Here is a 27,077-nt window from a genome sequence, read left to right on the forward strand (position 1 = left end):
GAAGCTCTCTCAATTGAGACAAGAGTGAAGGGTGTTAAATAAAGCAAGCCTGAAGAAATGGATGGGGGAGAAAAGGACAGGCTCCCTCTGTGTGGAGCTTCTCTCAGCTCTTCACTTGCCAGAGACCATCCACTCATCTGAGTTCCAACATCAGCTGAGTGGCTCCATGTCAGAGGCTTCAGTTCCAACTCGGCACAGCACTTTCTCAAAATGTGTAAGACCTAAAAATACTACCAGCCTTCTCTGTTTCATCTTCCAGCCTCAGGGTTATAGCTGTTCTAAATCTGTATTATAGCCTGTCCCCTTTCTCCTTAAGTTGCCAACACCTGTTTAATCAAGTCCTTTGTTAAACCACGTAGGTTATGTTTTCTATTTTCCTGATATAGAAAGTAAGTAACTCTCCATCACTACTTCACACAATCTGAATTTCCTAGACTGGTATTGGTGGCCATCACAACATCCTCTCCTCTTACACCACCAGTCATACTTTGCAACAAAAGCCGATTTCTGTGTCAATCATGTCCAACTGCTATTTCTTCTAGATCATTTAAAGTTTCCTTGATTCCATGCTCCTTTCTTTCCCAGTCTTTTCTTTTCTATTCTTCTATGAAGACTTAAATTTAAATAAAGGGTTTTAAAGAAGTGTATTAATTGTGTGCATTAAGCTCATCTGTGAAGATCTTTGATAAAACTGTCACTCCAATTGCTTTTGCAAGACTTCATTGTATGATATCCTTCTTCCCTGAAAGGTCTCTTCAAAGTAATCCACTTTTCTTTAGGAGACACTCCTGAGATTTCTGAGTCATGGAGCACAATCTTGAAGACCTACCTCAAGAGGAGTATAGGAAGATAGTGCTCTGGCACGCAAAGCAACTTTAAGTAACCACTACTAGTTGCACTTAAATCCAAACTATTTTTGGATGTAGTTATCATGGTGACACCTGAAGCAATTAAGGATCTATGTACCTTGACCTTTTCTTCATTGTTTCACGGTGTTCCTAAAGGCATACCTTCAATGTAATTAAAACTTTGAACCTCAAAATCAGGTCAAAGCAGAACAAAAGTACAGAAAGGAATGAAGGGCTGATCGCTCTTCACAGTATCAGATGGCATTTGACCTCTGTGACACAGAGTGACAATAGTGAAGTCAGGTAAGACTAGGCTTTCTGTACTGTAGTCCTTGTTCTAAGCTACTTTCATATATATATTCTTATGAAGAGCCTTTACTTTCTGGGTTTGACTAGAAGTCCATATTTTAAGTTGGCTATAGTTTACAAAGAATTCAACATTTCTTGGGCTGTGACTAGGTCCCTGAGGTCCAACTCCAGTACTGACAAAAAAAAATTCTTAGGGCTCATTACCTTTCTTTAATCTTTTAAAAACTTCAAGGTATAGAACACTGGTATTATTTCTCCCACTGACTGTACTTGGGAGTAAAATTAAACAAAATAAAAAGAATTTGTACCAGTATCTTCACAAAGCACTTAAGTATTAGTATTAGTACTGAGAAGGAGCCAAGCATACTGAGGCCACCAAGTAATTCCCTGTCTCAGATTGTTTTCCACATACTCAAAACTGATCTATTTTGAAAAAGATGTCAATGATATACCACTGAAAGGGGAAGAAAACAGCGACAGCAACAAAGGCTTAAGCTATAAAGGAAAGATCATATTGATTTTTGAGGAGGCATCTTGTTATACAGTCAGATCTTCCTTGGCCTCTACTTCCAAGTGCTGGAATTATGCCAGTGTACATGATGTCCTCCTGGAAGGATCATCATTTAGTAGGAGTACTAAGTATTTACAAGAAGTAAAAGAAGAAAATTCTTAACCAATCTGGACTTACAAATGGACTTAGGTATTGTCATTCCAAATCTAGGAATGTCTATGTTACATTTTAAAACTGATCCATAACTTACACTCTAAGACATTTTAACATTTTATTCACATCTAGATTTTATTATAAATAAGGAGTTTTTTTCCTTTAATAGTTCCTATACAGAACTATACAATTTTGCATCTATTTTTATGAAATAGCTGCCCAGTCATGTTTTCATATTGCAACCACTGAAATGTTAAGAAATGACTGCACTTGAAAACATGATGATAGAAACAACATTTTGTAGGATATGCTTTAACTGACAGAAAAAGTTTGTTCTCCTGGGAACTCATGAAGAAAAAGATAATGAAGCAATTGAAGAACTAAAACAAATGAATGATCAGGACTTTCTAGGACACACTACAGGCTTATCAAGCCAACTTTGGACTGGCGGTGATGAGGGTGGCAAACTGTCCCAGGCTACTGTTTGTTCTTAGGGCTCATTTATCTCTCCTAAAAAATATTTTCCCTATGAAGAGGGTATTTAGGCCTCAATTCTCTGGTCCTACTTCTAGTTTCAAACTTTGTGAACTTTTCTGTGTCTGCAAGGTGCTAACTAAATGGAAAAAATTTCTAGTTCCTTGAATGGAGGCTGAAACAGTGCTTTGACTTAGGCATTTTTCAGTAAGGAACTATAACTGTTCCACTTTCCCTCCATGAATACTTACCATTTTCTAAGACTGCATAAAAATATGTTAGTTCTATAAAGAATATAGGGATAGTGAACATGCCTATGTCTGGTGATACATATCTAACATATTAGGCCCGCAATCACAGGAAAATGCTGGAGTACAGGTATTGTTTGTAGTCTGGTTCAGTTTTAGTCCTGGTGCATGTGTATTTGTGTATGTGTAACATATTTTAAAAAAGGTACCTGCTCTACTTTTTATTTTGGAAAATATTGTGCGTGTATGCATGTATGTGATTAGTAAGTGTGAACAAACATTAAATGAGTTAGAGAATAAATAACATTCACATTGACTGGTCATTACTGGTTTAAGTTGGATTGAGGCGATAAGGTAGGCAGTTTTCTGTTGGAAAGGTTGGTGCTTTAAATATTTGGGATGAATATGTAACAAGCAATTTGCTAGTGGTGAAAGGCAAATGCTCCAGTTCTACAGTTAGAAGTAATTCAACTCTATTTATAACCTGCTTTTATAATATTATATTTATAGCTTTCCTAAAAATCTTTGATTACTGAAATTCTTAACAGGAAAAAGTAACTTTGTTACTGAGTTTGAAAGTCTCCTAATTGCCCATGATAGCCTTTTCATAACTAAAATTTTGACTATCATATTAGGAGTATACCCTTTCATCTACTGTACAACAGAGGGCACAGTTTAACTTTGAGGCATACTATTAGGTTCTTGGTATATAACACACAAATAAATATTTATTCAATGAATATCTGTTAAAAGAATCATGTGTTAGACTTAAAAAGAAATAATTGTTCAAGAGATCATGAATAGCAAAGTGAAACACGTCTACGACCATTGTTTATTCATTTATATCCATTTAAAACTATAGAAAACTAAAGAACAGGTGTGGTATTCTTTAAGGGATAGACTTTCTGTAAGTTAGTCTTTTACTGGAGTGTTAAATTATTCAAAAAACAGAATGCTAGGCAAATTCTTTTGATTTTTTTTTGAGCCTTTTCCTTCTTCTATAATGTACTTCTAAGAACAATAGCGAAGAAATGGAGGATTCAGACATTGCAGCAAGTGGGATCGGCTCAAATTCCATTACCACCACTGCCAAATGGGAGCTCCACCTTGGCAGCCTTGCCTTGCACATTTTCCATTCTCTTCTGATCTACCTCTAGCACTCTAATCTTTTTTCTGGGACTCTCTCTAGATGTGGTTACCTTCTCAGGAAGTTTTTGTAAGTAATTATGATGTCTCATGAACTGCTTCTCTCCACTCTATCTTCCCAGATGAAAATGAAATTTTAACTCTGCCATCTTTAAAAAACAAACAAACAAACAAACAAACAAACAACTCCAGACAACGTATCCCTCTAACAAATTACTGTTTTATTTTTCTCCTCACCTTACGATTGCACATTCACTTCTTCAGTTCACTTCAAACTAGGTATCATCTGCATCATTCATTTCTCTTCCAAAATAATTCTCATCAAGGTTATTAACAATATTAACAATCTTTACAACATCAAACCAAACTGGCTATGTTAAGTCTTATTTTTCCTGATATTCTCAACCAACTCTTTCCATCTAAAGTTGATTCCGTCACCCTTAGCTTCATCTGACTCCCTGGTTCTTCTCCTTCCTTACCTTTGCACTTCATGTCCCTGCCACCTGGAGGTTGCTATGCTACAATCAATCAGTTCTAGGGGTTTTCCTAGTGTAACAAGGGGGTATCCACCTTTACCCAACAGTGAAAAACCAACAGCCGCTTTCAGAGGACGGCTTAAAAGGCACCTTTTGCTTGTTATGTTCAAGCCTGAACTTAAGAACTTTTGCTGTAAAAATCCTAGTCACTGACCAGGATTCCCTGTCTTAGTGGATATACCTTCTTGTCAATCACCTTCCAACAATCCTTGACTATTTTGCCTTCAAAAAGTTCTATCCACTCCCAGGTCCATTCTGACTCCCCAGGTCCAACTATAACAGAAACAGACATATAGCAGACCTCCTTCTATACAGCTGCTCCTGCCCCCTTACCATTTTCACTCGTTCTACAACCAGTGATCTTAGTGATCTTAACAAAATGAAAACAATGCTAGACCACCTCTTCTCCTTACAACTCTACAACAGGCCTAGCACTCTTCAGATAAGATCAATATCCCAAAAGTGCCTTACTAGGTAGACCACTCAGCACCTCGCCTCAATCTCTCTTTCATTTTCTGTACTTCAGCCACAGATCTTTGTGGTACCATCTTTTCAAAACAAAACAAAAATAAACCAAAAAACAGCTTTAATGACATCTAACTTACAAACCACAAGGTTCACCTATTTAAAGCCTACAAATCAATGGTTTGGGGTGTACTGACATGTGTGTGACCAACATAATATATTCTTTATATATATAAACTAATTTAGGGCAGAACAACCTAATGAGGTGAAGAAAAATTCAAACACCAAGAGGTGACTTGTGATATTACATACTACACAAATACAGATATTATATACTACACAAAGGGATACTCAAAACTAATCTGATGCTATGCCACTTTAAAGGCGTAACAAAACTCTCTCTCCATATATATACATACACACATATGTGTATGTGTGTATGCATACATTTATGGGGGGTGGGGTGAGAGACGAGGTATGGTACTGGGGTTTGAACTCAGGGCATAGCACTTGCTAGGCAGGCATTTTACAGCTTGAGCCTTGCCTCCAGCCCTTTTTGCTCTAGTTATTCTGGAGATAGGGTCTCATTTTTTGCCTGAGCTGAACCCGACTGTGACCCTTCTATTCCAGGCTTGGATGACAGGTGTGAAACACCACGCTCAGCTTTTTTCCATTGATATGGGGTCTTGCAAAAAAGTTTTTACCCAGGGCTGGCCTGGAACAGTGATCTGCCGGACGTGTGTACCTTGGGATGACAGCTGCACACCATCATGGCCAGCTACTGGTTGAGATCGGGCCTTGGTAACATTTTGCTCAAGCAGCAATCCTCACAATCTCAGCTGCCCGAGCTGGTAGGATTATAGGTGTGAATCACTGCCACTTGGCTTAAGAACAATATATATATTTTATGTTTGATTTGTACACTAAAGAGTAAATTTTTTCCCCCACAGTCTTAAGAGAATAAAAGGCAAAAAATATCTATCTGCTTATCTAACTCAGCAATATGGTTTTAAGATTAACTCCCATACTAATTAAGTGGGATAATCTAGTAGTTATTTTCAAAATCAAATTTTCAAGATTCAGTTATCAAACTACAGAAGAAAATCGAGCTATGAGTTACCAAATAAGCTTATCTAAAACAATCTTAATATTAAAACTTATCTGAATCTTTAATAGTATATTAATGATTACTATGTCAATAATAAAAATAGTGTAACAGAAATATTTGAAATGTCAAGAAAAAATTAAATAGAAGAGTTAAATGCAAACAAATTAAATAATGGGCATTTTGTTTTCTTAACTCTTTTGCCAGTTCAATATCAAGTGCATTAAATGCAGGTTAATGAGTACTGCCTACAGAGAAGGTACAGGATGCTACTTACCAACCATCAGAGGGGCATGCAAACAAATTAAAGGCAGGTATGAAAATAATTGAACTGAAGGAGCACACTGAGATTTTATTCACCTATTTTGTTCTATTAAATACATTATAATTATTTAAGGAATTAAAACATCAACATGTATTTTAAATTAATTTTAGAGTAGCTACATAGAATATCTTGCATTTACACAGAAATGTAAAAAACTTAAAATGCATTATTCCCAGCCACTGAGGAGTTTATTTAATTATACGATAAATATTGATATTTAAGAATTATCAGGTTTGAGCAAGTATGAAGTACTATATAATAAATTCAACACAAATTCTGAGGGATGCACGGCACACAAGGCTGAAAACAGAACCTCCTACATAAACTACAACAGTATTTTATTTTGCAATATGCATGTTCAAGGTTTCTTGTATTATATTTCTAACACTTCAAATTTAGAGTCATAAGCTATCTAAACTGTTTAACATGAATAAACCCTTGTGTTGAGAGATGTTCTTCAAAGAATCCTCATAAGACTGAAAAAGAGAATATTATTCATAGTCCTCTTGTAAAAGCTGTTCAGTTACTATAAACAAGGCATATCACCACCAAGAGCTTCATCAAACTACAACTCTAAGTATGGGAAAAAGCTCTGTGTTTTAAGGAGCTTGAGCTACTGCCAGACACTTGGTCAGGGCAGATAACAGAGCTCACAGAGCTGCTAAATGACTTATCATTATGCATGATACTGATTGAAGTCTTCAAATATAAACTGTGTTACATTTCTTAACTCTGCCTATATGCACTGCTAGTCAAAGAAATGGTACTTTTAATTATGTATAAAAATTCTAGTTGGAACAAATGCTGCTGTCTTAATTCAAAACACAGGTAAAGTAGTGGATGGGGTATAAAAAGATACTGACACAGAGCTGGGGCATGGCTCAAGTGGAAGAGCACCTGCCTAGCAAGGGGAGCCATCATTTCAAACCATAGTACAGCCCCAACCACCCTCGCCGCCCCGCCCCCAAAAAAGAAGAAAAAGATACTGATATAGAACTGGATTGAATTTCATTTAGCTAAGAGTCCTTTTTTGCAAGAAAAAAAAATTAACCATCACATATCAGCTTCTGCAAGTGCTTTTGTCCTTTATCATGCTTCCTAAAGTATCACACAGCAGAGGACCTCACAAACAGCACAAGTAGTCTTATATAAACTCCATTCCAAGGAGCTCTACACAAACTCAGAGATCTCTGGTAATGACTTCTATGATGGTCTCTATTCTACATTTAAATGAGGAGCTTATCTGTCACTGAGTCAAGTTTTACCAATGGATCAGCAGTAATATTAGAAAAGCATGATTTTAATCAGATGACACTGATGTGTAATTACACAGTTATCAGTAAAGACTAATGTATAAACAAAAATGTTTATTGAATGTTTAAAAATACTTATTTTACCATTTCTCAGCTATATTAAGACAACCATTCTCTCCCAATATGCCTGTATCTCCCCGGTGAGACATTTTTGAAGGATGCATTTACATTTTCAAGCCAGCAGTTAGTAATAACGAAGTTATGTTTTTTATGAAACTATAACCCAGTATCTTAAAAATGTTAATAGTGCTTCCAAAGTCCATTATTTATTTTGCAAGACAATTTTATAGTTTCAAAAATTTAAGTCCTTAAGCTTTACTTTGCACGTTTTCCTGGCAGGCAGATATAAAACATGAATGCAGGAACTATATTGTTATTATTAATGATATCTCGAGGACAAGTGAGGTCACACAAGCCTAAATTGTATGTTTACCACCTTAGACATTTAGAGAAGCATTTTCTCACTCAGTCATTATGCTAAAACGCAATTCTTCTGAGACACAGAGGACAAGTGATTCCCTTTCTGTAAGTATATACATGCAACTGGAATAATCCAACTTGTCAGCTTGAGTACTGTATTTGCTTTCCTTTAGATGTTCTTTTCACTTTGTGAAACAAATATGACAAGTGTAAAAACAAACGTTTATTACATTCAGTGAAATTAAAGTCAGCATTATCTTAATGTTTATAAAAACAAAACACAGCATCATTTCAACAGCACTACTGGTAGATATGTTTAGTGCGGGGGAGGGAGACTGTGTATGTCTAGACTTACCCTTTTTTTCCTTTAGAAATTCTGAACAGAATTTCTTTTCATAAATATGCTTAGTGTACTACACTTAGTGAGCAAATAAGCCTAAATAAACTGGTTGCCTCCATGAGAGTAGAGATCAACTCATTCTCATTAAGGATTTAAGAGGCCATCAGCCTTCTAAACAGCCTTGTCTATAGGACAGAAGCAAGGACTGGCTTCTTTCAAACCTGTAATTTATGAGTTTATTCAAGCCCGCCAAATTGCTTTAAGTAAACGCCTCTCACATTTGAAAATTCCCATGGCAACTCATTTAGTTTGGCAGACAGGCAGACCCAAATTCAATCCTTTTATCCTGAAGCTACAGCATTACAATGGTAATTCTGCTCTGACACTCTGAAGAGACTGCTAATTACTGTCCTCTGGGTCCCTTTTAGATGAAATGGCATGGCATGCAAGGCACAAAGCAGAGGAACACCTTCACATGCTCTCACACAGCAGCTCTGCCAAGGAGCATGTCTCTTAATGTGTTATCTTTTTAAAGCATACCTTGCCTTCTCTCCAAATAAAATCAAAAGGTGGTTTCTGACAATATTGTAGATTTCAGTTACTGTTATTTGGTCAAGAACTAAATGTAACACCATCAAATTCATTAACAATTGGTTAAAAAAAACTTTTACTCCAATACAAAACTATTTTACCACTTGGCTTAAGATGTCTCCATCTCTTTCATTAATTTTTAAAATATATTTAGGTTGTAATTAACTATGGCTCAAATGCCATTAGACCAAGCAACCATTGGAAGACATGGAAAGTGAACTTTAAAAATGCACTTTGTGGAAGAATCTTTTCTCTCTATTATTCTAAATTTCAATGACAGCGACATCTACAGTATTTCTAAAAAGTAGGATAAGATTACTTTTGCTCTTGTAAGTATATCCAAATTTTACAATATTCCTTGAAGTAATCTCTAACAACTTTAAATTTCAAAATCCTTAGCTGGAAATGTTATAATTTATTAGATCAATTATTTAACTTTATATTACTGACCCTATGTATATAACAATACATAAAGATAAATTACTATTATACAACTCACAGATTGTGCAGTTATACTTTTGAACCTATTAAGTGAATGTTGAAAAAAACTTTTAGCCAAAATAGGTCTACACATGAGTTTATTTTGAGGGCTCACAAATTTTCTAGATGTAATAAAGCAGTTCAACGTGTTTAAAAGTCTTCTCTATTCAAAGTACATGTATACATGTATATAATTAGTAATCTTAATATGCCTACAAATATTACCTAGTTATAGAATGATTTATAAAGACTATATTAAATCAGTAACTACACCACCGAAGTTCAACTAAAGAAACAAGAATTTATAGAAAGCAAAGTTTTTTAAAAATGCACCACACTGCAACAGTGCAAACATAATCAAAATGCCCTGCCTTAAAAACTTAGCAGAAATTATTACATAACCACACTGTAAACTTTTGAAAAAAAAAAAAAATCAATGAAACAGTTTTTGTATTTTAAAGATGTATCACTCTTACTAACTTACGGAGGAATGATCTGAAACCAACATGAGCATATGCATCCAAGAAGTATGTGGAAGTCACCTACCAGCAAGTAGTTTCTGCCCAGGATGAACCAAGTCTCCAAAGATCAGCAAAATCAGGACACTATCCTATATTCTTTTTCTATGAGTATAACTCAAATTTTCACAAAATGCTACAATGTAATTAAATAGCATATTGAAGGCCTCAGGAATCTGAAGGAAGTATCTGAGATTTATATAACTTGACTGAACTTGTGATGAAGAGGATATTTTTTGTGGCTATTTGAAGATAACAGATATAGATCTGTCAGATAAAAAATATTATATATAAATAACCTGAAAAAATAACTCTTGTCTAGTTACTGCCTGGCTTATTTCATAATTTAGGAAACAAAGGGGATTAAACTGTTTGTCACGGTCAAATGAATATCTGAAATAAAAATGTTATTTTTAAGAGCAACATTATTTGATTTTCTAATAAATGACATGTGATCATGTCCATAACTATTAATTTTATAGTTGAATTAGAATACTGAATTGTTTTCTGGAAAAAAATCAGTAACACTATGAGTTTGTTTTACACTTGTTGGTAAAAAGGGGCAAATCTACTTCATAAGGTTTTTTTAAAACCCAAATTTGAATTAAAAGGTTTTAATTTACTAAACTGTTACACATAAAATTAAGTAAATTATACTTAAATCTTCAAAATTATTAGAAAAATGAGCACTAGATCAAGGGAGTAGAGCTATGTCTTATCAGATTTAGGAACCATAAAAATCATATGTAAAAATATGAAGCAAGACACTTGTTCCATTTAATTATAAAGTGTAGATCAAGCAAAGCCAACTCTTCTCCACTCCTCTAGATTTAGGTCTCTCAGCAAAATAGGCACAAAAATCTGTCCTTTACATTTTTTCAGAAAAGACTTATCCACATGGCAAGGTAAGAAACATGTAGGACCATACTGGGCTTTCTACCTGCAGATTTAATCTTTAAAGTATAACATAAACAAAATAACATTCTGTATAAAAACATGATGAGGACAGGGACCAAGGCAAATTTATAAAGCTTTCCGTAAAAATATTTATATAACACCAAGCAAGTCCTTCCTATAAAAACTAATGTAAAATAGCCAGATGTGGTGGTGTATACCTGTAATCACCTTAGCAATTTTAGTAAGTATTAAAAATTAAAATGCATTTACCCTTTTGACATAGTTATTCCACTTCAAGAGATGTATATACAAGTTAACTGACTGTGCTTCATACCTTTATGTAGCACCTTTTCACAGATGAGATGGGAAATGTCCACTGTTGGACACTGACTTGTGAGTGACTGAGGTCCAGTGGAGGATAAGATCGCTAAGGTGAACAGTAGAAGAGCAGACAGACCATATACTGGAAGCATCACTTAAGAAGTAACAAAACCTTGAGGAGGATGGGGGGAGGGCAGGAATTCCAGCACCAATCAAGCTTTTAATCCCACTGTTGCAAAGAAACAAATCAAACTGATTGGCTAGGTCACCAAGAAACACTACCCAGCTAACTCCAAATGAATTTCATAAACGAACAATTGTATGGAGTGACAGGATTGCTCCTCTTTGAAAATGGTCCCCACCCCAGGGAGTTCCGCACAAAGCACTCCAGCCTCCTCACTAAACTTGCTGAATGCCTAGATATGCTTCAAACATGCCTCAGGGCTACTGTTCTTTTGGCTTAGAAAACTCATTGGACACCCAAACAATTGTCCCACATTTCAATTAGGTATTTTCTCAAATATCACCTTCTCAGGGCATTTCCTACTCATCATCTAATAAAATATTGTTTCCCCAATCTGTGGTTCTCTATCCCTTTACGCTGCTTTGTTTTTCTTTGTAGTACTTCATTACAACTAAACATAGCTTATATTTGTTTTTGCTTACTGTCAGTAATCTTTTTGTATGGTATGCAACAAGGGAACAGATGAGCTTATTCTATAAGGACAGTGGAGAATGAAAATTGAAGTCTGAAAAGCAAGCACAGCAAATCATAAAGGAACCTATAGGCTATGCTAAGGAATTCTGTACTCTCTTCTCACAGCAAATTGAATCACTAAAGGTTTTTAAGCAAGGAAAGGCACAAAGATACTACAGAGATAGGTTTGGGGGCTTCAAGCCAAAATGAGTGGGGGACTCTGAGATATCTGTGGCTAGAGTTTGGAAATACATGGAAGAAGGTGAGCACATTTACTCCTGTGTCTACAGTAAGTAACTCAGCTGAACTTGGTGTTTTTCTGGACCATAACAACAGTTAGAAATTCAACACAGGATCAGAATATCAGAAAGACAGGAAACACCTAACTGACAATTCCAAATTCAAAAGGCCTATAATTTCTGCCAATCTACACAGTAAGTAAGCATCTGTTACTGAAAATCATCCACAGAACAAAATTCTGAGGCATGAAAACCACAGAAAAGTTCCAAAAAGTTTTCACATAATACAAGTAAAAATTAGAACAAGCCTACTGGCAACTCATTGGAAGGGCAATTCAAGGTTAAAGAAAATAAAAATGCTAACATGAATTACGTTCCTATCACACTGCCCTGTAATCAGGTCCCACTGAGATTCTGGGACTTACAATTCTGTTCTGCAGCTCTCAATTCAGCACAAGGGCACCATAAATGATATATTTCAAATAAAATGCTGGTCTTTACATCATTCCTATTGATACTTTCATATAAAGAGCATGGAAGACAACAGAATGAGTCACACGCATTTGTACATGAATTCTTATCAAAGATCAAAACTGTTTAATATTCTTAGCACAAAAAATAATTGCTTTTGAAAGTATTTTAAGAAATGATACACTAATGAGCCTCTATTTCATTTAATGGGCTCTACCAATTTACCTTAAAAAAAAAACCAAAAAATAGTAACATAGACTTAAGAGAACTACTTATTTCTATATCTATCTATCTATCTATCTATCTATATATATATAATTTTTCTCTAAGTGTTTATTGTCACTGCACGAGAATGAAAATCATATATAAATCATGGACATTATGAACTCTTCTTGCCTAGCAAATGTCTTCGTGAGTATGTTACCATGTAGAGACATAACAATTTTTAATAGACAAACAGGTTGTTCTGACAGCTAATTAGTAACCACTACTGTAAACAACAGTAAATACAGAGTTTTATATAGATTAAGTGCCATTATAAAAAGGCAACTGCTTTAGCTAAAGTACAAAAACTGTTAACTTCCATAAATACATGAAGAAGCTAACTGAATGAATATGTAATAGACTGTTTTTCCTATATAATACTTGAATATGCATTCTAAGATATATGTGGCACTTTACAAAAATAGGAATAGAACATATACCCCAGCAAGCACACCCTGACCTGGCTAAGCTCCACCTTCCCCCCGCCCAGTGGATTGAGTAAGTTCATTCACTTTACAGTCAGCATTTAGAAAGAAGACACATATACCTATGGCAATTATGAAACAGTATTAGTGTCAAACAGAAGCAGCAAACTTTCATGGAGCAAGTACATGCTAGGCACTGCTTTATGTATTCTCCATGCAGCATGTTATTTATTTCTCAGAAATAAACAGGAGTTTAATGGCATAATCTTTAGATGAGGAACAAAACCAGTCAAAACACAAACAGGAATTTCAAATTTAGAAGTCAGCTCTCAAACACCCAAGTCACTTTATGCTTGAGGGAAATTCTGTTGTCTTATGCATTTCAAAGTGGAGGTGAACCAGGATTTACTGATAATATAGTTTGAATCTTAAATGCCCCCCAAAGGTCCATGTGCTAAGGGCTTGGTCTCCAGGGTGGCACTACTGAAAGGTGGTGAAACCTTCGGAAGTGGGGCCTAGTTGGAGGTCTTTAGATCATTGGATTTGTGCCCTGGAAGGGGACGGTGAGGCCTTTCCTCTTTTACTAGTTAATGTGCCATGAGGTGAGCTACTTTGCTCTGCCACATGTTTCTGTCAGTTTCAAAAGCAATAGAACCAGGTAATCATGAACTGAAAAGTCTAAAACTATGAGTCAAAATAAGCCTTTTCTCTTTATAACTTGGTTCTCTCAGGCACTAGATACAGTAACAAAAAGTAACCTTATTACAAAGTGCAATCATTCACTCACTGTCAAATATTTATTATGTTATTGCTACACACTGGCCATGGTGCTAAGTACTAGAAATAGTAACAGTTAGCCAGATAGGAAATTATGGCTGATAGGGTAAACAGAAAAAAGATACTAACAAACTAGCATGACATGTGCTATAATCAAGAGGGCAGGTATACTATGGTATGTTGTGGGTGGGAAAGGTAAGCCTGTAATTCTCATAAGAAATTCTTACACCAAAGGAAGGCAATTGCTCTCAGACTACTGAATACATGTATCAAGACCAGGAGACTGATGCTACAACTATTTCTAGAAAAAGCAATGACAAAAAATTAACCTCAAGATACAACAGTATACAATCCATGAGGAACTCAGTCTAGTATCATACCACTGTATCTAGTGTGAATAGTTTTTGACTCCTGCCAGCTATTTCTGTCCATAACCAAATTACTGTAATACACTGGGAAAATACTAAGTTTAAAAGTGACTTATATAGGTTATCAACACCAACAGTAGAAATTTCTTTAAATCTGTTGGCATGTAACCTGAAGATTGAATTTCCCACTTAAGATTGTATTTTATTACAATTAATACTATTAAAGAAACCAGATGAAAATGGTTTAATCATTTGGGACTAGGTAGTTCTAATGATTCAGAAAAGCTAATGCCTTCAACTAGGTGCCACAATACTTAATTTGGCAATGTAAAATAGGTAGAAAGTATTAACCAAATTAATATATTTATTTATATATAGTTTTCCTCTTTCTTCTTGTTTGGATAGCTCTTGACAAAATGATTTTTAAGATACATGAGAAGGTAGGCTGTATTCCCTATAGTAAGTCCATATGCATTATCTTTTATATTATTTTAATTATCTTTCAATGATTACAATTAAAAGCAAATGTAAGAATTATATTACTATTTATATTAATAGTATAACAGTAAGTTCTTATACCAACTTTAATACCAACACCTTTTGTTCACTAATAAAAATTAGTGGAAAGTCTACTATATGCCAGATACTGTCCTAGGCAAAAAATACAATTTAAAACATTCTATGTGTTGAAATTGCAAGAAAAGATTTCTACCCAATGAAGAGGTCTGTCATGGCTAACCTGCCAAGTCAAGTTCCCATCTTGTTCATTGTTGTCAATTTTCAAAGTATATGAATTTGAGATCTATTATTTTATTGTTTTAAAATTCTACTATACAGTACACCACAAGAACAAGCAATTCCCAAGTTGTAGTGCTTTAATCCAACCAATATGTATCTTCTACTCAGGCTGTTTGTCTCATGAGCTGGGTTGGCTTTTCTCTGTACTGTCATTGTCAAGCTGCAACATCTGTACTTTCAGCTGGACCAGAAGCTGCCTTGAACACAAAGGTAGAAAAAATACTGGAGGCCCTTGAACTTCTGCCTAACTACTTCAGCCTAAAAGTAATATTATTCTATTCACAACCATCAGTACTGCAAAGTAATGTTGCTATATGCCTATGAGAAGTCAAGAATATATGAGTGAGCATGAAAAGTCTTTGTCATATTAAGTATATAAAGATTGAAATAAACCTTTTCTTTGATGCCAGGTAATGGTTTACAACCTTCTCAATGTATAGTCCTCCAGTAAAAAGCATCTTTGGGGTGGGGGGTGCTTCTCCAGACCAGGGGTCTTTAACTTAATCTGAGGACCTAGGGATACAGGGCCTTACAGTTTTCATAAATGCTTTGAAATTAATAGAAAATTTGTTGGAGAACATCATCTTAACTGAAGTTAGCCAGGTTTAGAAAGGCAAAGGCCCCATGTTTTCTCTCATATGTGGAATACAGCCCTAATACAAATACAAGCAATATTATAAAAAAATAGATTACTTTAAGGGGAGGTCACTAACAGAAGAGAGAGGGTAGAAGAAGGAAGTAAAGAAGGTGAATATGGTAGATGTACTGTCTATGTAAGAATGAACATAGAATTTTTACCCTGGTGAAATCACCATTAGAAGGGGACTAAAGTACCAAGGAGAAATTAAGTGGGAATGAAATAATTAGGGTTATAATACAAGCATACATAGAAATGTGACATAAAACTCCCTGTATAGCTATCTTAAACAAACAGATGGTAAAACAGGTTCTGTCTGGGGGTTGGTACCAGTGGGAAGGGGGAGGATATAAGGAAAGGGTGTAGGAGGTGCATATGGTAGAAATATTATGTACTCATGTAGGAAAATGGAAAAATAAGACCTACTGAAACTACACTAAGAATGGGGGAAGGGTGGATAAAGGGGAATAGAGGGGTGAATTTAACTATGATATATTATAAGCACTTTTGTAAATGTCACAATGTACTCCCAGTACAATGGTATAATAAAAATAAATAAATAAATAAATAGACTCAAAAAATAAATTGTTAGTATTAACACTGATAATTAACACAGGGTAAAAGTCAAACAAGTAATTTTCTTTAAGCTTCTCTATATTTTTAATGTTTTCTACAAAAAGTATTTAATATAAAATTATAAAAAGAACATGATTATACTCCTATGCAGAAGCTAAAAACACTAATCTCATAGATATAAAGAGTAGTATATTATATATCAGAGACCAGAAAGGGTAAGGAGGAAGGGGAGATAGAGGTTGACGAGTACAAAATTACAATTAGGACGAATAAGCTTTAGTGTTCTGTAACACGGGGGTGACTATAGATAACAATAATTTATTAAGTATTTCAAAAAAGCTAGAAAACTCTGAATGCTCTCAATACAAACAAATGATAAATATCTGAGGTGAATTACCTGACTTGATCATTATTCATTGTATGTACATATCAAAACATCACTGTACTCTAGAAATATGGAATTTGATATTTTCATGTGTCTTAACATGAAATTAATGTTTAATTTTCTAAAATACAAAAAAACAAAAATAAGAATATACTATATTACATCAGTATGATTTAGCAATTACCTAAATTATAACTTTTCAATTTCATTTTTATTAAAGCTGACTTCTTTAGTTACTGTATTGTTTGTTATAATAAGCAAATTCGTATTCATTATTGATATAGGACAAGAAATAGATGTAAGTTTCCCCCTCTTTATTAAAAATACATTAATTAATGGTGTCAATCCAAACTTTTTCTTCTCTTATAATTTTAAAATTTTCTTTTTTCTTTTCTATAAAATGATCATTTTATAATGATTATACTGAGTTGAGTAAAATAAAATATTCCTGCGTACGCTTTTCTGGCCAAAAAAAAAAATCATTGTACTCTATAAATATGTACAACTATGTTATTAATAATAAAGAAACATGGATGTAACTTTGTTAGGCCTTGTTTTCTAGTCCAATTTGAGAGTGATTAACTACAACAAACAGTAAATCACCACCAACATCACAACCATGTTTCTCAACAAGAAGTGAAGCAGTGAGACACAATGCTAATTGAAACTTAGTTAAAATCAGTTATCTGTGGCAGTGCAGACTGAGAACAATCCTTTCTTTTTTGTTAACTGTCTCCCTTCTGGAATACGAAACGCTTACTTTCATATCCACCAAAAACACCTGACTCAGGATGAAGCGGATAGGTTACTCTAGTAACAAAGACATCTTGGTATAATAGTACTATCCCAGAACCTCTGCAAAGAGGGTCCCTAACACTAAGATATCTGAAATGTTCCTAACACAGCACTCAAATGCTGTACTTAGATGACATTTTTTAAAAGTGAAAAAGGATTACTCATTTTTTATGTTAGTATAAATATCATTTTATATGAAGGTCCAATTCAAATAACATTTCCTCCTGGCTAAACTTACTCAGGGTAACTGTCACACAGACACAGCACTGGGAAATTATGGAGAGGCCTCAAATACAATGAAGTTTGTTTTGTTTAAACTTCTATTTATCTTGACATCATCATCACGAACCTATAGAAATGTTCTGCTCAATTAAAGACTTAAAATTCTTTAATATTGCATCCATGTTACAATAAACATAGCCAATATGTTTCAGAAGTAAGAAACTACAGTAAGGTTAAATCATTGCATAGAACCCATACCTTAAAGTACATATTTTTATTCTATGAACTGTAAGTCTTAAGAAAGTTTCATTACTCCAAGGTAAGTAACTGCAAGGAGTACAACTTAAAATTTTTATTTCTATTTAATAATAATCCTAAAAATACTTTCAAGGAGATACATTTGTCATCAAAGGTGTTATTTTCTTTAAGATATAAACTGCATGAATTTCTTAAAAATTTAACCTGCCCATTTATTATTCCTTTTATGATCTACCAAGAGAATTTACAAGAAATTCTTTTCTTCTAAGGAATTGTGTCAAGTTAATGGAACTCTTTGATTCCTGAGATTACTTAAAGAATAGACTATCAAGAAAATAAAAGGACAGACTCTCTGGGAAATAAAAACAGCAGATGCTATACTCATTTATGTAAATGCAACACATTTTATTGGACACAATACTAGCAAAATTCCTAGTTTTGTCAATAACAAGGTAGGATCCACATTTCCATACATTTTATTAATACATAAAAAATATTTTAATAATGACACAGAAAACTAATAATTTTTCATTTCCCATTGAAAGAGATAATACTGTAAATATTATGTAACAACAGGGAACAGATCCAAGAGATGAGAGTAGAGGGAAGAGAGAATGGAACGGAGTACTGAATGAGAATACAAAGGTGTCTGGGCAATTTCTTACGAGATGTCACCTTCCAAAATTACTTCCAGTAACTTACTTAAATTTCTAAAAATGAACTTTACATTTTTGTTTTAGAAATAACAGTGGAGTAAGAAAACTGATCAGAATGGTGCCAGCTAAATCAGTAAAAATTTAGATTTTTCATTGTATTGTGAGAAGGTTTTACCAGGGAGCATCAATCTTTCTGTGGGAGACAATGATTTTTGGCAGGAGAGTACTTGGCACCCATATGCAATTCAAACAATGTGCTCTTACCAACTCAGTTCCAAACAAATTAGGTGTATTCACTTCTGTATACTCATGACTGGCTCCTCCAAACAAAAGCTTCTACCACCCTACTGTGTCTACCTTCTTTTTCTATAGCAGAATGATTCAAAAGTTAACTTACTTTTGAGAAGTACAGTAATTGGATTTGCTTGTCCTCACAAAACCACTTCCTTTACAAAAATAGAGGCTTTCCCAGTTAAGAGTTGAGCACTATCCATGTTTGTCCTTCAGACATTTAATGATTCATACATTATTTTTATAATGCTAAGTAAAATCTCTAACAAATAATAATCCGTTCTTCATTAAGAAAACTACTACAATAAATTAAAATTAAACCCAAAGCGGGAAATGAGACCGAAATCTGAGATTTGGAAATCATTACTTACTGCAGGTACCAGTAATTTCTTCACTTCTTCAACTGCTCTCTTCAGTTTGATTTCTGCTCTGTTCTGAGCATCTTCCACAGTGATTAGTACATGTAAATCTTCATTTAGATGCTCCCAATTGGGCTTGCCTCTATTTTGCTCCTCCTGTAAAATTTACAAAGTAAACCATTACAAATATTTTTCTTTATAGACATAGTACAACTTCCATATAATATTAACCATTGCCAATTATTCAAAGCCACATTTGCATTATTTTGCTAAGATAATATTGCAGATCTTTTCAATTATTTTCCTAACCCAAACTCAACAAAGTTTGGATGTGGGTCTATTAGTCAAATGAGAGCTAATTCAACAAGTATTTTGAAGGACCTGCTATGTACCAGGCATTGAGCCAGATGCTAAGGATGCCACAATGAGCAAGATAATCACAACCCCTGTAGAGCTGCTATGTACTGAGACACTTACATATGGCATCATCTTTAAATTATCATTAAAAACACCTTAAGGGCAGGGGGGAGAAATGAACCAAGCCTTGTATGCACATATGAATAATAAAAGAAAAATGAAAAAAAAAAAAAAAAACAACACCTTAAGAAACATGTTTTTCTGTGTTTTACGAACAAACAGAAAGTCATCAAGGTTAAGCAGGCCACTTATCAAGATCACTGTCAATTTAGAAGATGAAGTCAAGTTCTCATTCTCAAACTTCCACTACATAATAACATTGCTGTATTCAAAATTATAAAAAGTATTTTGCAAATAATCTTTATTGTGTAAAATAAGTATTATTTTAAGTATTTCAAGTGGCAATTATAGAAACATTTCATTGTAATCACAGGGAATAAGTGCAAGAATAGTTTTAACTATATTTCCATCAGACTTTACTTTCAAAATGTGAACTTCATCATAGCAAGTCACACATACTAGCTTCATAGTGAATACCTATGCTTCATTTCCTTTCTGACTTCTAATCACCAAGTAAGGAAAGACCAATGCTGAAAACCCTGTCAAGCTACAGGGAACAGCAGAAGTGGCTACAATTCTAGTTCACCTAAGATATAGTAATTTCAGGGACAGTCCTAGCATTAAGTTTTAGAGATAATATGTAAATATATTTGTAATGTAAAATTTATAAATAAATACACATTTAAAAGACCAAATTAGAAACTAAGACTGCAAACTTCTAAGTAACAAATGTTACACAAATGTGCACATGGTTCAGAGCACCGCAGTAATTGACACTTGCCATTCTTGAACTTTTATCATGAAGTTCACTACTTTACTAAACTGTACAATTCCAATCAAAGAAAATAAAATGGTAAACTACTAGCTCAAAGTGTATCTCTTTCAACATTAGATCACCCCACATTCCTTTTAACAACACATCTTAGCAAAGCTAGGTTTTTGGCAGCTGCTATAATAAAAAGTTCATTCAAAAAGCAATGTGGAACAAGTACAGAATACGAGTGTCTAATCTGATTTGGAAGTCTGAAAATTTGAACAGCAGCTAAGGAAACAGAAATTAAGAAATAATGTGATTATTCGAAAATAATGTTTTAAAATTTAAGATATTTTGTTATAAATACTAAATCAAAATAACTTGGGAGGTAAAAAAATTAATACATAAAATGATGAGATATATCTTTTTGCCTAGGAACAGCATGGAACACCATGAGAAACTGGGAATCTCAGCATTGTCTGCGTGACAAAGAACATAAAATGTGCACAAATACTTGTACTTGGCAATAAAAATTTAAAATTTAAATGTAGACTTTAATTTTTATGTTGAAGAAGGCTGACAATGTTTCCCCACCAAGTTTGTTTTTATTTACTTTTTTATTTTTTTTCAGTAGGTAAGACTTACAAAAGCTACTTTTATTATTTGGTGATCCTAAAAATGTCTCTATTTATCTAAACTCATATGTATGAGAGATTTTGTTTCCTGCCAAAACAAAGTAACAGGAATCATCAGACTCAATCACCCAAAGAACCACATTAAATAGCAGTTTCAACATACTGACAATCAGGCCACAGAGAACAAGGGTAAGAGTAATGGAGGTGGTGAAGGGGTGGAGAGGGCAAGTCTATGACTGCTCAGCTGACTACCTTAAGAGTCTCCTAGCTCACAGAGTTGAGGAGACCAAAGTTAAGAGTCCAGGAAAACTATAGCGGTGGACTCAGACACCAGTACTGAACAAAAACTGCTGGAGAATGACCAAGTCCCAAGCAGGAGACTGAACGTTAACCACTGCATTATGGGCAGAAAATTCCAGAGGCCAATGTAAGAGCTGCCAATGTCACAAATTACCTAGTTCTCACAGGGAACCAGACTGAAAACACCTCATGATTTACAAACGTTTCACAGGACCATCTTGCTTCAGTTCAGAAAACAATTCAAGGTAGTGTAGCCATTGCTCCTATACTGCCTACATACATTTTAAAAGCAAGACTTAAATGGACCAAACTGTTTCCAACTAACTTAACTGTGTCCCAGAACAAAACTCAAGGAATACAAAAATATCCACTCAGCACGGTAAAATCACACTATGAGGTGTCTCATCAGAAATGAAGTCAGTACAGAAGCAGACGTAAAGACTACGACCTGAAAGGGACACCAATCGATACTAAGCCACAACTGACAGGCGCTACAAACAGATAGATGCATTAAAAGCTACTGTGTGAGATACTGATGCACACAGATACTAACACAAGGGTAACTGAGTAAAATTTAAAATTCAAAACATTTCAGAAAAGCTTAAGAATAAAAACTGAAATCTTAACCTGCCACAAAAACAAACAACCAAAAAACACACACACATGGAAGAAAGAGAATATGGGCTCAAGTGTAGTGCCTGCCTAGCAAGCGCAGGGCCCTAAATACAATCCCAGATAACACCAAAAACACAAAACAAACAAACAAAACCCAGGAAACAAAGAACAGAGTTGTAGTATAATTTGCCACTAGGCTTTACTGAAGGAATAAATTTTCTAAGTTATAAACTACCTTGGCAAATGTGTACTTTTAACTCAACAATTTAAAGCAATGTGAAAAAAATTAAGTTCTATGTATTCTAATGTTATCTTCAAAAGAAGCACTTATGTTTACAGTTTTTAAAACAAAGAAGAGAAGCTGTCAAAGATGGTGAAATCAATGAAATCATGCACTTAAAGTCTCTGCTAAAATTCTTAAAAATCAGTTTAGACCAGGTGTAGTGGTGTGCAGCTGTAATTTCAAACTGGGGAGGCTAAGGCAGGAGGATGGCAAATTCAAGGCTAGTCTGGGTTACATAATGACACCCTGAATCTCCACAGCAACCACAAGAGTTTAAAATATAAGAACTCAATTTAAAAAAAGAAAATAGAAAAGGAAGCAATAAAAAGTCTTTTCAAAACTATGACTAAAGTAACAGCAAAGACAAAATAAATAATCACTATATGGGAGTATGTTCAAAGCTTTAAGGCAACAAGAAATGACAAGAAGATTCAAGGAAATGGACACAGGAAATAGTAAAAAGATAGCAAATTAAAATTTAGTAGCCTACTAAAAGTTCTATACTGTTTTCACCTAACCAAAGAAAAGATACATATTATAGTGTATATTCTCAATAAGCATATTATGGAGAAATAAACTTCAAGTAACTCTATCATTCAGGTGATGAAAAACTTTAAAAAGATGATAATGATGATGATAAATCATGGTAGCTTTTATTAAACACTTACTTCATGCCAAGTATGATGCTAAACAACAAAAATGCACCATATCATTCAATCCCCCAAACTAAACTGGAGGCTGAGGCAGACATGGCTTGCCCAAGTCATGCCAACAAGTTGTGTGTGCACCCAGGCAGGCAGCCAGCCTCAGGGCTTGCGGTCTCAACAACCAATTCCTAGCAAAAGACCTCACCTACTGAAGAATCCTAAAATAAGCAACTGTCCCAAACCAATACCATAAATTAGTGAAAGGCTAGAAATACAACACAGAGTTCTTGAATCTAGAATCCTTCCTAATCCATAATCAAATATTTTTGTGGAGTTCTATGTGTATCTTTTTTTTTTTTTTTCAGGCTCTCTCTTAAATTTTACAAATTCTGATTCCATCCACAAGAGTGTAAGTATTCATCTTGTGGGCCAGACCTAAACAGGGAGCAATATATTATCGTATGGAATTTTTGGGACATGAACTCTTCCCACTCCAATTTTAGGTTATTTAATTGAGCAGGTGTGAAGAACAACTGTTGGCTGAATTTTCTTTGAAAACTTCACTTAGTATAAATCATCCACACAGGTGGAAAAGGAACCCAGGGGTATTACCCACTGAAACAAGGCACAAAACTAATGGTGTAGAACCTGGCTAAGCTGTGGGTCTGGTGGTGACATTATTCAGCAGTCTTTGCACTGCGATGCCAGAAACACAATATACCTCCACCCTATTGCTGTTTCACTGTGAGAGTCACTCATGGCTTCCACTGCTGTTTAATCTTGTTTATGGCCATCTGTGTAAGCAGGACAATCTGCAGGAGAAGTAAGGAGGACTTTGGCCTGCCTCACAAGGGTCTCTCCAAAGCTTACTTTCTGCAGAATGAAAGGGAGGATGCGTAAAGTGTCTGCAGGCACATGGGCCTCCAGTCAAATCCCCACACTCTAAGCATATCAGTCCTGACAGAATTTTAGTCGATATAGGGACTTTTGAGTGCAGATAAATAGATTAAAGAGATTACTTGGCAGCTACGTTTTGTTTGGTTTTCATATTGGTCCTATCTCCTAATTCAAGCCAAGCCAAACCTTTTTTCAATAACTGATTTCCCTGACATAGTCACATGAAGAATATCAACAACCCAGAAAAAGCACCTGAAAAGATCACTTGTGTCTACAAAAATGCTTTATCCCTGAATCAACTACCAAATTTTAATGATACAAATATACAAAAGGGATAAACCTATAGCCATTTAAGTTAACATAGTCTTTAAAGTTTTCAATAGATGAGTTTATTAAAACTAAAAGGCTGATAGAATGCCTGTCTAGCAAGCATGAGGCCCTGAGTTTAAATCCCAGTACCACCAAAAAAAAAAAAGTAAAAATTTAGACAACTAAAATACAGCCTTCATACACCATGCATATTTCTAACATCACTAAGTCAGGCCAAACAACACCACTGTCCATAAATACATAATAACCATTACTTTTCAGTAAATACATTTCATTTTTGAAGCTGCTACACATAGTATCATAGAAATATGAAGTAAAAACATTCTCAGCCTTTGAGAAACTACTTTTGTTTTTGATAACTGGTTTTTCATAAAAATAAAAACTTGATGAGTCACTGCCCTCTGAAGTTTAAAATTATGCTCTAATTACAGTATGTGTTTCAACAACAAAGTAGCTGTGTAACATGAAGCATCAGAGCACGCTGACTGTCCCAACCACCCGCTGGCAGACTCTTTTAATTACGCATTTGTAGTCAGGGAAATGAGCCTAAGACTTTTGCTCCTACTGTGCTCTTAATGTGAAAGTTCACATGCTAAAACCTCTTGGAAAAGAATTCAAAGTGTACCTTATTGAAGCAAACCAAGGATCCCATAACTTTTGTTATGAACATATGTACTTTAAGCCAAATATTAAAGCTGAGATATATAGCCATCAGGAAACGTTCACTGAGAAACTCGGCAGGAAGTAGAGTTTATATAGTCTTAATTCTTCATTGACTACAGTCATAAAAGTTGACCACAGAACTCCTTAAACTTGTGTCAAGCAACAGCCATGTTTTCAAAACATCTTGTAATAATATATGAATGTTTTATATTTAGTTTATTGAAATCATCATACAGGAAAGGTAGGCATTCAACAAATGCTTATTAAATTAAGCATAACTAAAATAATTTCTTAATTCAAAAAACTTGCTTTATTCTAAGAGTTTCCTAGTTAAAACCAAAAGAACTAGCTTCAATGCTCTTCCTTCACAAGAACATTTCTCTTCTACAGACACAATATAAAGATGCCAGATATTCGTCCGTCCAATTTTTAATGTATCAACTCACTAGTCTAACTGTAATTACCATATGGCCTCCCTAAACTTATATAACCACAGCCCTACCCAAGTTATACTGGTCTTCCCCAAGGATAACCAAAATGAGTTAAGATTCTCAAGATCTGAGGAGCTTGTGGTATGCAGGAACAACTTTGAACAAGACCACTTGGGAAACTAAGTCTGACCTTGACAATGCAGTAGATGACCTGAACTAAAAATGTGTATAGAGTTTCCCATACAAAGGGACACGTGATCAAGTGCTTTATAATTTCATTTCTCACCAAGCTTAAAGATGAACAGCTGGATAACATTTAATAAAAATAGTAAGGATAGAAATAACGACTGCCCTGAAATCCTTCTGGAAACTTTGAGCTGAGTCTCTGTTGCTAAGTAGCTACTGTCCATAGAAGCACAAGACACTTCTTCGGAATATTAATAAAGTTTTCACTAATTTGCATTGGAATTTTAAAATTCTGGTTCTTATTTGCTTATTTAGTAGACAGAAAAATTCTGTTATGTATCTACTATCTTGTCCTCAAGATAACATTGTATCTACAATTATTTCCTCTGAAAACAACAACCACATGCAAGAAGACATTCTTAAAACTGCACATAGCCTGTCAAGACATATTTGGTAACAGTTTTATGGAATAAAGTTTTAAGATAAGAATAAGACATGATATATGGCTCAATGTACAAAAGCTGCTTTTTTCTGAAGCCATTCTATTCAGGCTGGACATTCCACAAAACTTAAAAAGAAAGTGTGTGTGTATATATACATATACATATTTTTTAGGATGCGATTTTTCAAATGCAAGTTTTGGGGGGAGGTGTTACTGGGGACTGAACTCGGGACCACCACTTGAGCCATGCCCCACAGCCCTTTCGATAATAGGGTCTTTTGCTTTTGCCTGAGCTGGCCTCAGACCACAATTCTCCTCCCTCCACCTCCCAAGCAGGCAGAATTACAGGCATGTACCACCATGTCCAGACTCTGAAAATATAAACTTTGGATATTCATTTGCCAAGGACTCTATGATACTACACTTGCTAGCCATTTACTACCTGTTTAATCCTAAGCAAAATATTTGAATTATTTTTGTGCCTTGGTTTTCACATCTGTAAAAGAGAGGTATAAAGAGATAAGTATAATAATTACATCACAAAACTGTGATACATCTTAAATATATTAATAGCATACAGTAAAGAATATCCAGCATTCCCTAAGAACTCCGTAATTTTTGTTGCCATGATGTATCAAGGTTTGGATAGGCTGCAATATAAACTCAATGAGGGACAGATGATCAGAGGAACTGACACAGCAGGAATATGGACAAGGGATGACTGAACAACAAGTAATATGACATGACTAGAGGTTAATTTAGAAAAATAAAATTGGAAATGCACTTTGGGGCTGATAAATCCTGGCCTACCACAATGTATTTTTAATTAATATAATCTACAAAATATATTAAATTTTGAATAAACACATGAAATTATTTTTAAATGTAACTTTTAGAAAAAGACGACTAATAAAGATACAGACATAATCTTTGATTTGGACTGAAAGGGAGCTCAGCTGATCAAAGCACTGTACTGCACTCCATTCAGGGCTGAATCTGATATGATGCACAGAGTGGAGCATTAGTTTTTTGAAAAGGAAGAAACCACAGCTGTCATCATTTTGCAGGCTCTATACAAAATGCACTGAAAGAGTAATGAAGGGAATTTATTAAAAAATTAATGAAACAGAAGAATGAACTCAAATATACTACTTCCATGTTCTCCCAAACTATCAACATTTATCCGACCCCCTCACTGT

General features: G+C 34.6%; 1 protein-coding gene across 6 annotated transcripts in view; it reads right to left on the bottom strand.

Moving 5' to 3' along the window:
* The window catches only part of Qki (QKI, KH domain containing RNA binding), a 136,118-nt gene that overhangs the window by 16,579 nt on the left and 92,462 nt on the right, over window positions 1–27,077 (bottom strand). For all 6 annotated transcript variants that reach the window (XR_002213193.2, XM_020177714.2, XM_020177717.2 and 3 more), the window contains exon 4: window positions 19,231–19,374. Coding sequence is in view for 5 of the 6 variants with exons in the window: in XM_020177714.2 (XP_020033303.1) it covers window positions 19,231–19,374 (144 nt within the window). In the remaining variant the exon portion in view is untranslated. The remainder of the gene's footprint in view (window positions 1–19,230; window positions 19,375–27,077) is intronic.

This window comes from Castor canadensis, chromosome 1, assembly GCF_047511655.1.
Source record: "Castor canadensis chromosome 1, mCasCan1.hap1v2, whole genome shotgun sequence".
Classification (NCBI taxonomy): Eukaryota; Metazoa; Chordata; class Mammalia; order Rodentia; family Castoridae; genus Castor; species Castor canadensis.